The 12,529-nt window shown below is 37.1% G+C and overlaps 2 protein-coding genes across 2 annotated transcripts in view; both read left to right on the top strand.

Annotated features, from left to right (window-relative positions):
• MYO5C (myosin VC) overlaps positions 1–4,717 on the top strand; it is a 32,463-nt gene extending 27,746 nt beyond the window's left edge. Inside the window, exons 37-41 of the mRNA XM_030456852.1 lie at positions 1,041–1,191; positions 1,688–1,970; positions 3,009–3,183; positions 3,696–3,776; positions 4,032–4,717. Of these exons, the coding sequence (XP_030312712.1) occupies positions 1,041–1,191; positions 1,688–1,970; positions 3,009–3,183; positions 3,696–3,776; positions 4,032–4,184 (843 nt within the window). The 3' untranslated portion in view covers positions 4,185–4,717. The remainder of the gene's footprint in view (positions 1–1,040; positions 1,192–1,687; positions 1,971–3,008; positions 3,184–3,695; positions 3,777–4,031) is intronic.
• A 2,675-nt stretch (positions 4,718–7,392) lies between these two features.
• GNB5 (G protein subunit beta 5) overlaps positions 7,393–12,529 on the top strand; it is a 29,441-nt gene continuing 24,304 nt past the window's right edge. Inside the window, exons 1-2 of the mRNA XM_030457147.1 lie at positions 7,393–7,490; positions 9,327–9,467. Coding sequence (XP_030313007.1) covers positions 9,345–9,467 — 123 coding nt within the window. The 5' untranslated portion in view covers positions 7,393–7,490; positions 9,327–9,344. The remainder of the gene's footprint in view (positions 7,491–9,326; positions 9,468–12,529) is intronic.

The raw sequence follows: 12,529 nt of genomic DNA on the forward strand, positions 1-12,529 counted from the left end.
TCACTAGCTCACCACTGTTCTTTCCAGATATTTAGATATTTGCATTGCTCTGCAGTGGTGTATGTCTTACACAAATGATAAGACAGTATACGACAGACACATTAAGTGAAATCAAAGAAACATTAAGGTGCTAAAGTAACTTAACGAGATGATGTGGAAAATGCTGCTTAGTTTGAACTCTTGCACAGGAGTTTAATGTGAGCTGAACTTCAGCTGCATATTTTTCCATATATAAAAAAATTTTCCAATGTTATAATTTGATCAGACACCTACGGCTACCAATATAAGAGAAGAAAAACTCAAGAAGGGACCAAAACAATAAAATACACATTTTTTCCCTTGCTTCACTTGTTTGTTTAAGCTAAGTCTTATCCTGAAATACAAAACTATTTTTAATTACAAATTCTTACTATCTTACAATATTTAAACCAATACTCCCTCTTGTGGTCATATCGATAACACCAAAAGACCAGTGGAGACTCGAGAACATTTGCTCCTCATTAATAAAACTTCTTTATAATTTAGTTGCAACAGTGGGGAAAGGTCTGAAACTATAGTTTAGTTTTTGTCTATAATTGTAATGAACATTCAAGGATTTGAAGACATTTGAAATCAGAACTTCCTTGATGGAAAGTCCAAAAACTATATTCCTCTGCAGCAATAAAATGCAATTTTGTTTTCGTCCCCCAACATAGTTTAAGCATGGAATTTTGTCTTTTTGGGGGAGGGACGGTGTTTGGCAGTTTGCTTTTGCTTCACATGATCTAGGAATTGCTCCAAAGTTCATTGAAATCCATGCATGTCTTTTCTTTGGGTTTAGCAAGTTTGGGAACAGAGTAAACGTCAACACAAACTGGAAAATTAAGTAGAGGAAGCCCAGAACTGGAAGCATCCATGGAAATCAGCTGTAGCTTTAGCTTATTCTGAGACTGTGTTCAGCCAGAGATGGAATGAATTACTCTAATAGAAATATTGATTACAGTAACATTTTATAATTATAATGTTTTGTGATTTCTAATAATTATCTTTCCAACTTCTAGGAATTTATGAAGTGTAACACTCCACGTCAGAATAAGAACTGTCTGAAGCATTTTGATCTCTCAGAATACAGGCAAATTCTTAGTGATTTGGCCATTCGTATCTATCACCAATTAATTGTTGTGATGGAGAACAACATTCAGCCCATGATTGGTAAGAGAGCAGCAACCCAAACAAGCTCAAGTGTGAAGTGTGGGAATAAAGCTTGAGGCAAAGGATGGGGCAGGCTGCTTCCTCCTGTGCTTTTGTACCTATGGTTACCTGCACAGGTGTTTCTGCATCTATAAATTCCAACGAATTCCACTAAATATTCCACTGAATAATTTATATTTATTATTATTTTATATTTATTATTTCATATTTATTATTTTTATTATTTTTTGGTATCTTTATACTGATACTCCACTAAATATCCCCACGGGGTCCAGAAACACTTTCTCCTCATGATCTCTCCTGCTGTGAGATAATGCTTTGAAATTAACCAACGTTCTACAGAAACAAAAGACTTCATAAAATCTCTTTGTCATTTAATTTTCTTACATGATTTAACTTTTAAAAATATCCTGAAAGTGGATTTTGGGGCAATAATCATATTAACACAACTAAAAGGAACCTTAGGTCTCATCAGTTATTTTCTGTTGTCTCTCAGTGCCAGGCATGCTGGAATACGAAAGTCTCCAGGGAATTTCTGGCTTGAAACCCACAGGGTTCCGTAAACGTTCTTCCAGCATAGACGACACCGATACCTACACGATGACCTCCATCCTGCAGCAGCTCAGCTACTTTTACAGCACTATGTGCCAGAATGGCCTGGACTCGGAGCTGCTGAAGCAAGCAGTGAAGCAGCTTTTCTTTCTGATCGGTGCCATCACCCTCAACAGCCTCTTCCTCCGCAAGGACATGTGCTCTTGTAGGAAAGGAATGCAGATAAGGTAAAGCCAGGCAGGTTTCAACAAGCGGTTGCTTGAGGATGGATTTTTAAGGCTTTCATCTAGTGTCCTGTGTCATTAAGTCACTGGATATTCTGTAGCCATTCTACTGCAAGTAACTAATTGTTTTTTACTCTTTTTAAAACATGGTTCTTTGCCTTTTGAACTGAGCTTGCTCAAGGTAACGTGTCACAAATTGTTCTTTCTGTGGAAACCCTAATGGAGGAAAGAGAAAATTACAACCTGCAGTTTAAAGTCAGACATGTTTAGGATTCTTTTTAGGCTAGTTCACTCATGATGTGATGAACAGTATTTTTAATTCTTTAATACTCTGGTAAACAGGTGCAGCATCCTCTGGCTGGCAGACAGACAAAAGCTGACTTGCGTTTTTCATGCTCTGTGCTGAGAAAGGCACCGAGACAGAGGCTTTGAGGGTTTAGTTTGGGCATCATCTGTTTTGTTACGAGCATCAGGAGAGCATGATCCTGACTGTTCTGCAGGAGATACAGTCCATTTGCTCTCCATTAGACAGTCTGCAGACTAAAGTGAAAGAAAATCAGTAAAATCTTGACCCATCTGGGAATATTGCTAGAAGAAAGCTGCTTTAACCTTTAGGTCATCAGTTATAAGCCTGGCCCTGCTGTGTAATGTGCTAAGATTGTTCTCATTTCCTGCATAAACTCAGTTGTAAATTAATATTTTAAATATATATAGCACTACAGTGTAATAGGCAATGCCAGTATATGTTAGTAGTATTTTGTAAGCAACAACTAAACTAAAAACTTGCTTTCTATTATCCAATCTTTAATAAATAAATAAATATAAAAATATTGAAATATACAAGGAATTAAACTTACAAATCCATATGCTGTTAATTATTTGATTTTTATGATTTATGGTGGTTTTTAAAATTAATTAAATTAAAATCTGTTTATTTGAACTATGCATTGGAGGAGCATTCCTTCTCTGTAAGTCTTTATATGTAGCTTGGTTGTTAGGGGGATCCTGACATTTCTGTTGTCCATTCTTGGTTTAACCCAGATGTAATATCAGCTACTTGGAAGAATGGCTCAAGGACAAGAATCTTCAAAGCAGCAATGCCAAAGAGACTTTGGAGCCTCTGTCTCAAGCAGCGTGGCTCCTTCAGGTCAAAAAGATCACAGATGATGATGCCAAGGAAATATGTGAACACTGCACATCTCTTTCTACTGTACAGGTAGTGAACCATCTCTTTTCTTCTGGCAGCACCAATTGCAGAATGTTAGCTACCTAAAATAATTTGTTGCAAAGAGCTATTGGCCTTTCATTTGATAAAAATAGCATTCCTTGGCATTCTGCATCACCATTTGTTAAACTGATTTTTTTTTAACTTCTTATTCCTGATTGTTAGCATTCCAGCTGCTCCTGTGGTAAATACTTGCCTGCTTTGTTCTATCTCATGTTTTCATTTCCCAATGTGTTTTCTTTACTTTATCATAGACTTTTTTTGTTGTTCCCTTTAGTTAATTAAGTTTTTTCTATGTCTTGCTGCTGACACCTCTAGAAAAATGTCTTAACAATTGGCATATATGTAACAACTTTTTCAGTGACCAATGAAAATTCTCTCTTTACTGTTAAATTCTTGACTGAAACCACCATTAAACATTAGTGAGCATGTCATATTAATGTGTTCTTTTGGTCTTGTCACTGTTTATAACGTGCTAAAATAGTCCTTTGTAATTTGAACAGATAGTTAAGATCCTCAACTCGTACACTCCAATAGATGATTTTGAGAAAAGAGTGACTCCATCGTTTGTTCGTAAAGTCCAGGTAAGAGCTACAATTATTATTTCTCATGTTTTAATTATGGAATAATTCATACACAAAGGTTTTGATGCTATGTGTTTATCCTTGACCTCTGCATCATGCTATTACTAAGTTACTCAGCCTCTACACATTTGAAACAGATAAAAACAAGTCTCCTTATCATGTGAAGGCAAGATTTGCTGTGGGAAGAAAACAATTTATTGGTTTTGCTTTGATCCTGAATACAGCATTTTCTTATTCTTTTTGTTATAATTTCAGGCTATGCTAAACAATCGTGAGGATGTTCCACAGCTGATGCTTGATTCCAAATATCTCTTTCAAGTGACGTTTCCTTTCACCCCCTCTCCACATGCCTTGGAAATGATACAAGTCCCCAGCAGCTTCAAACTTGGCTTTCTCACAAGGGTTTAATAAAACAAATGCATTGGTATTTCCTCAGACACTATATAAAGACAGGCAGACTCTCATGGTTCATTTCTCCAACTGGTGGAAAGTATTGCAATGAATTGAACTATTTAAAACTTGTTCTTCAGTCAAGATTTAAAAAGTAGGAATATCTTCAGCTTGTGCCTTCATTATCTCTTATCTTACTCCTCTCTCTTCACGACAGTCCTACAGTGATGCCTTTATATCACCATCACAAAGATAACCACGCAGTTTTTTAGCACAAAGCTGACAATAAAAACATTTGTCTGGCAAGTTTGTATCCGTGCCCCATAAGCAGAGATCAGAGAGGAAGACTGACATGTGATAAATGTTTTTATTAATTTACAATTTTCCTTGCATTTACTTCCTGGAGCAAGAGATTTTTTTTACCCTAGGGTAAATCTATTCAGTGCCTTGATATGCTGGATCTGTTTTACAGCAGTTTTCACCCTTCTGTACTTGTTGTATATACATATTCCTTCATAGAGTCTTTTATAACTGTTCCTCCAGAAGACTAGTAGAAGGGAAGGGGAGGTCCTTCCACAATCATAATTAAAAAAAAAAAAAAAAAAAAAAGGCAGCAATATAAGGAGCTATGCTGAAACTGTGGAACTAAGATGAGTCTAAGTGAATTGCTGTGACAAGCCCACACTGTCTGTCTGTCTGTCTGTCTGTCTGTAGGCATTGCTGGCCTGGCTCAGTGAAGGTTTGCACTGCAGTTCAGGCACCAGGCAGCCCTTCAGCCCCAGGGGAAGGACTCAGGTGCTCTTCTTGAGCACAGCTTTCACTTTTCTTCTCTGCAGTCTGAATTTTCATATCAGTCAGAGAAGTCAGATACGAAATTGATGTCATGATCCAGGATTGAATTACAGGCTTGTTTCTCTAAAAAAAAAAAAAAAAAAAAAAAAAAAAAAGGGGTTATCTCCTCATTTGGGTCCCTCTGCAGTGCAGTGTGTTTCAGAGTGCTCACCGAGGATGCACACATTCACATCTCCTTTCCCCCTGCTTTTTTGCTGCTTTCCCTCTTCCAGTCCAGACACAGAGTAGGAGTGAATACAGCTACTGTGGGCTGCTTTTACCAACAAACCAAACTTAGTTCCTTACATTTCATCTTTATTTCACTTCAGTTGAAGGATCCTTAGAAGCAGAAGTGGTCCTTTTGTTTTGTTCAGCCTTCTTCCTGTGGTCAGAATGCGAAACCCAGCCACTTTATTTAGTAATCGCCCTGTCAGGACAAACAGCAACAGAAGCAGCATTCACCTCACCACAGTGATGGCTGCACTTAAGAATTCCTTGTTAAATAGTGCTAGTTTTCTGGCTTACTAGGCATCATTAAAAGTAAGTACTAAAACTCTGAAATATTTAAGGTATTTTAGTTAATTTAGGTAATTTAAATATTACAGGAATAATTTATTTGATTTTTTAATCACAGTGTTAGTACTGCTTGTTTAATTCCACAGAAAAAAAATCTGTAAATATAAAGAAGATATCATCCTGTCAATTCAGTGTTCTTGCTGTTTACTGTGTACACTGATAAATCCATGATGATAGAGATATATTCAAAATATATGAAGGAAAAAAATTGTGGTTTCTTTAATAACAATAAAAGCTGCACAAGATATCACAGATATAATAGGTGGACTACTATTTTATTTTATACATGTTACTAGTATTTTAATCTATTAATAAAGTAGCTTTTAAATAAATTTGTAGTGCTTTGAGTGGTGTAATAATTCTGTTTTCAGCATGGGATCACTTAGAAGAAGTTATTTGGAAGTACATGGACTTAGTGAATACTATCAGTCTTGTACTGCACCATAAACATCTGTTTAATGGGCCAGTGTCTCTCCCTGTCAGAACAGTTTGTTGTCCTTTGCTCCTCATTAAGGTCTGTAAATATTTTAATGCAAGCAAGTTTTATTGCTGTAATTTCTATGTAGCCTTTTTTTACAGTTACTGGAGCTGTGCCTGTTACCTGGGATGGGATGAGTAAAATCACAATCCACTCTGATGTCTACATCACACACAAGTGTCAGGAGACATGTTTGTCTTTACTGAAATTGCTGTTCAAGGACAACTTTCTGACAATTTGTTACTTTGAGAGGTTTGTGTGAAATATGCTATTAATGCTGTGTATGAAAAAAAATAATTCTAAAAGCAAGTTCAAAATTACCAGTGTCTACTGTATGCTTCCAGAAATTTATCTTGCTTTTGCTGCCATTAATGCCTTCAGTCAATGTGTAGGTACAAAATTCTGTTTGTTCAATTCTTCTAGATAAAAGGAGCAGTTTTAGTGAAGTTTTAGTGAAGGCAGACACATGAAAGAGCCATTACTGAAGTTAACTTCCCTCAGATGGTAGGAAAGGAGAAAGCTGTTTCATTCAGATGGGAAAGTGTTGAATGGGAATCCCCAGTGCAGTGGGGAGGCACTGAAATGGCCTGTGAGGAGATGCCTGAGATGCTGATGCCATCTCTGGAAGTGTTTAGACATGAGCAGGACTCAGCAGCATAGGTGATTTCTTCAGCCCTGTGTTCCCATGATATTCTAATAAAAAAGATTAGAACAACCTCTTTTTACCCAAGTCTCTGCTTGGCTGAAACCTCTTTTTTTTTTTTTTTTCCTTTCCTCATTTTGTCTCAGATCCTCTTGACTATCAAGTACCAACATCTAATGGAATGATTCCAGTGACTTCAGCAGAGTGTCAATTCTAGATATGACCTCCAGCACTTTTAAAATTTTTCAGACCTTTTAATGACTTTTCCCTGAGCCTTTTTAAGGGAGTACAAAAAAGCTGCAATTTCTAACCTTATAGATTTAAAATTTATTGTTTTAAAAAGGCAGATAGCAAATAAATACCCAGGGAAGACCCAGCATGGACACTAATCAATTTGTATGACTTTTAAATTTCATTAACAACATGAGAAAGACTTAATGTTGAAAATGTTATTTGTCAGGATGTCAACTTCATAGCTGGAAAAATCAGTCATCAGCTCACCTCCCCACTATGTTTAAATTTCAGCATTAGGAAACCATTCAAAAATTGCTTCTATCTGGAAAAGGCAGGTAACACAGTTTGTTCTTCATTCTATATTCTGAAAGAGGGTAGTTAAAATAAAGCCTTTAAACTATAATTGTCAGTACATAACTAACCTGAGGTGATGCAGCTGGAGAGGCTAAGCTTTAAATACCCTTTAAGTAGACTTAATAAGAAGGTTGCTTTTCTACATTAGCAGTTGGACACAGCTTATTTAGTCATCTTGAGACTCCCCAGGTTCTTGCTGTTTGAAAAGGTAGGTAATTTTGGATATTTATCAACAAGATTCATTGTACAGAATTTCTCTGTAAGTAGCATATTTCTTAGTGTTTCATAATGACACCATTTTTAAATTTCTACTGTAACTTAAACCTACTAAGTTTAAAATTTCAGGATACAGTGCAAAAAGTTGCAATCTTTTTAGACCCTTTTGGTTTAAATAGTTTATATCTTTATAAATAGTATACAAACCAATAATCATCACAAAAAATCTTGGATACAATACTGCTTTTAAATTATTCAGAAGTTTTGTTGGCTTCTCTGGTAGAAAAAATTTTGGAATATGCCATAATCTCATCTGAATTAAAATACTGACAGTGGGTGTGATTCACCCTGTATGTTACCCCAGCAAATTCTCACATTTTATCAGAGGTTAAGTCTGCCCAGAGTATTTATTCAAAGCTGAATATATCCTTGTCTGATGTCTGTAGATCTAGAAATAATATTTTGTTCAAATAAGCTGGCATTTTTCCATGTAATACCTTCATTTTCCAGTTCCTCTGAAGTGAAACTTTTCCCCCCAAAGTCTATTTCGCCCAAGGATATAAAGCTGTGATTTATGTCACAGCCCTCAGTGGGAACCACTAATTCCAAGAACCCTGGGATAGCAGGTTATTCCCTTGTAAATGTCCAGTTTTAGGAGTCAAATGGAACTGAGTCCTGGTGCTGTACTCACTACAAAGCTGAGCACAGAGAAAGTCCCTGAAAGGATGGCAGCTTTTCTCTCAGGACAGATTGCTTCCTAAATGCTTGGGGATGAAGTCAGGCATCTCCTGGGGACAACACCAGAAATTTTATTTACTTGAGTGTGGGCAGGATTTCTGAGTTTGTAATCTCATTTTTTGTAGTCCACTGAAATACTTAAGAATAAGCAGCAGAATGAAGGCAGGTGCATGGAATTTGGTTTGGGCTTGTATAATGTCCAGCCAAACAAATCCTAAAATCTGCATAACTCACTGAATTTCTTTTGTTCCATATAAATCTCTCCTGCAATAACTTCTAATTGTTACCCATAAACTCATTATTTATCTACATGTCTAAATAATGTTAAAAGCTTTCATTTTAGAAGTGGTGAAAAGTCCCATTTTCCCTATAGGAATTGTACAGAGAACAATGACACTACAGTATTATTCTTGTTTGTTTTTCTGACTCAAGTATTTTTTAATTCTCTGTTGATGATAGTGCTTTGATCAGAGAGATCTCTGGCTTAAGAACAAAAGCAGGTTCATAACGACCCAGCTTTCAGTGTGCTTGAAGCATTAATTTCTGCTCAAGCAGCACATTGTTCATAATATTTTTGTAGCTGCTGAGTGAATACCAGGTCATCTTCTCAGCTTTAAAAATAATGCATGATATTCACTATTTAATAATGCAGTGGAAAAACAGTAAGTATTGATCAACTCCAATTTCTCACAAATCCAGCTTTTGTTGTACATTTCTGGTGACTATCTACAGACAGTAGTTAAGGAAAAAGTAAATAATTTCCTGTATGTAGTGTATCCATGCATGCAGTGCACATTATAATGATATGTAATCAGTGCACCTTATAATACAATAAGTATTTTCTTGGTATTTTTCTTCATAAAAACACTTTTTTTCTTCATAAAAACATTTTTTCTTCATAAAAATCTGCAGAGCATGTGACTGTCTTGCATAGCTGGGCAGTTCATCAAGCTTGAGAGATTAGTCCCAGAGGGAGATTATCCAGCCTACAGATGTCTATATAGAGTCTAAGCTGCATTAGGTAGCAGAGCAGTGGTGGGAAGCTTTGCACTGAACTGGAATGCACTCTTTCCTTCTCTGTCTTTTTCAGCTCTCTGGAACTGCAAGGATGGACCAGACCTTCTTAGCAGATGTTTTTGGTCCATGTGACAAATGCTTCCAAGAGAAGCCCCTGAGACCTGTTTACATCAAATCAGAAGAACGGAGCTACTGCTCACTATGTGTGGAAGTGGTATGTTAGTGATTTTATCATCCAGAGTGTGAAAAGACTGCACAAATAAGAGGTTGGATGTGTTAATGGTCTGTCCTGTTGAATTTTTCTGAACAACAGATAAGCATAGCTAGGCCTATAGACTGCCAACCCCCTCTGCAGACACCTGGTGTTTCCATGAGCCTGCAACAGAGTTGGCCCTTGAGTTCAAGGATACTGCTCGTGATGCTTGATTGGAAACTGGCCATGAGCTTTTTACAGTAGGATATGGCATTCCTCAGCTCTGCCAGTGTCTAAACTCCATGGCATATGTGTGCAAGTATTTTCTCCAACAGTCTTGAGTGTTCCCATTACTGTTAACAGAAGTTAACAAAAGAAAATCAAACCACTTCAGAAAATTAATTCACTAATGATGAGGGGATCTGAAGTTCATTCATTCTGTCAGTAAAAATGAGACACAAGTGCTGCCACAACTTCCTCACAGCTTATACGCTTTGTGCAGCGCTTGGGTGAGACCTGGACGGTGGCTACAATGAGAGTAAGGTGGGAAAAGGTTGTGCAGCGTGGGGTGTCTCCTGTCACTGTGAACTACAAAGCTAAGGTCTTGAACCTTTGTGGCTACTAAAGAGCTGATTTCCAAAACTCCTTTTGTAAACTTAACAATTTTGTTGTCCTGATTATATGCCAACTTGGATCTATTTTATTTTTTCTTACTGAAACATTTTGTATTATCAGTTGGAAAAGTCATCCTTTACTGTTTCCTTCCCAAAACTGGTCTCTACCATGACTGAGTAGGGTCCAATATTTTGTTGCATTTGAGTGTCAGATGAAATTATGTCTGCAGGAATGCCTAAAGGTTTAACAAGCTGTGTTTATACAAAACATTGTTTTAGAGTAGATGAGAGCTCTGATTTGGTGGCTCTAGATGGTGTGTACAGTTCACTGGCTGACACAGCACATTCTCATGTGTTACATTGTTTAGGAGGGAATTTAGATGTAATGACAGCAAGACAAAAGACAGTCCCTTCCTGGTTTATTTACTTCTCCTGACTTTGAAATTCCTTCTTTGTTCAGGTCCTTCTTGGCCAACAGCTTGTAAATAACTATTTATCTACTAGATTTTTGCATTACTTGACAAATGATTGCTGGAATTGCAGGAAACGGGCTGTTTGTTATTTGCAGTTCCTGCAACTTTCTCCTTATCGTGCACTGTGGATTAGAATCCTACCAACCAGCTGAACAGCTGCTGGGTGGAATCAGGCTGAGACTTCAGGAAGAATTGTGTCAGTACTTAGCAGCCTGTCAGGCATTCTGTTAGCACTGCAGTAGGATCTTGGGCTTTCTGGTTGATCTGGCTTTAGCTTACTACTTTGCATTTGTTTGTAAAAGATTTAAACCCCAATATTTGGAACACCAAACTCTTTGCATTAAGTCTAAAACACGTATGGGCTGGGAAATTGTACCCATTACTTTTTTTGAGCTGATTTTTTTCAGAGCTGTGGGTATGCTCCAGTTTGTATCAAAATTCACAATATATCCTTGCCACACTTGTGCACGTTTGGTGGATGAATGTGCATTATGTGGTGTGTAGCTGCCTGATCTTTTTGCAACTCCCTGACTTGCACATGCAAAGCCTAATTTCAGTCCCATAGATGCACACAACATTTTCATTAACCAGGCTTTGTGATTTCCCCAAAGCCAATGTACACTTAGGGATAACATAATTAAAAACTGCTGATTCCCAGTGTTGAGCTCATCCTACATCACTTGCTTGCCTTTTAGACAAAATAATCTTTTTCCCCTGGGATTTTGCCTGCTTTGGAGATGATGCTAATCAATAGAAACTCAATCAGTATTTGCTGGTTTAGTCTCCCCACAGAAGTATTAGTAAATTAGCTTACAATTTAAAAAGACATCAGCTGGTGAATTAGTGAGAGTGAGAATTTATTTTAAAGACCTAACATTTGAGATAGGCAACAGTTTGTGACATGGTGGCAGACCCTCCATTTTCCCCACTGTCCTCATCAATGGCATGGTACTAACTTTTTTCCTTCCATCCCCATCACTACAGTCTGGTGCATTTGCCACGTGTGGAAGGCAGGTTTCTCATTGCAGCAATGACTGCTTTTGCCATAATTCTTGGTGGTTAATGTTTCAGGAGCAGCTCCACAGAATAACACCCTATAGAAAGCTGACTGTTTTCAGAGGGGTTGCCTCAAAATAATCTCAAAATCCATGAAGCCAAGAGTCAGCTTGCCTTTGCTCCATCAGGAAGAATAAGAAAAAAGTTGTCCTTGTTTTGGGCAAGGGAGTTCACTGCTGCTGAGGACCCAGAGCAGCAAGTGTAGAAGTGGCCAGCTTTCTAGGGAATGTTGGTGGTCTGTATGAAGCCACAGCAACAAATCTTCTGCTGTGCTGGTTGGTACTGCATGATTAAAAAACAGATCATAGAATTACAAAGTAGAATAGTTGATTGTTAATGTTTTTCCATAAATTCTGTACACCATACCTCCTGTGCAGGATGTTTTCGTACTTCGTCTGAAAAAACTCATCTGAAAGCAGAGACAAAACTAAGAGGACCTTTATTTCATCCACTGCTGGTGACTGACCTGCCATTTCAGGCTAAACATGCTTTCAGTGTAGTGAATTCTAATAGAATCATAGAATCATTTTGGTTGGAAAAGCCCTTTAAGACCATCAAGTCCAACCATTAACCCAGCACACTGCCAAGTCTACCATACTGTGTTAACTAATTATTTATTACTTATGATTTTTTTCAGCAATTTCTAATACATTGTTAAAAGTAAATTGCCTTCAGTATGGATAGATTTTATGAAAAGGGAAAACCCAAAAGCTTTGATTGTTTACTAAATGGTAACATTTTTCTTTTTCAGTTGAACTAGGACTATGTTATTTTCTAAATTAATCCAACCTTGGTTCAGTTTATTTAAAGCTCCCAAATAGCCTTGCTGTAACCTGTTGGTTTTGCGTGGTTAGCTAACAACTATAGGGATAATTAAGCAGCTTGGTCAGATGAACTAAATATCTTATTTTAAAATTCAAATTAATGAAGTACATGTGAA

The sequence above is a fragment of the Calypte anna genome, chromosome 10 (genome assembly GCF_003957555.1).
Source record: "Calypte anna isolate BGI_N300 chromosome 10, bCalAnn1_v1.p, whole genome shotgun sequence".
In the NCBI taxonomy this organism is placed as follows: Eukaryota; Metazoa; Chordata; class Aves; order Apodiformes; family Trochilidae; genus Calypte; species Calypte anna.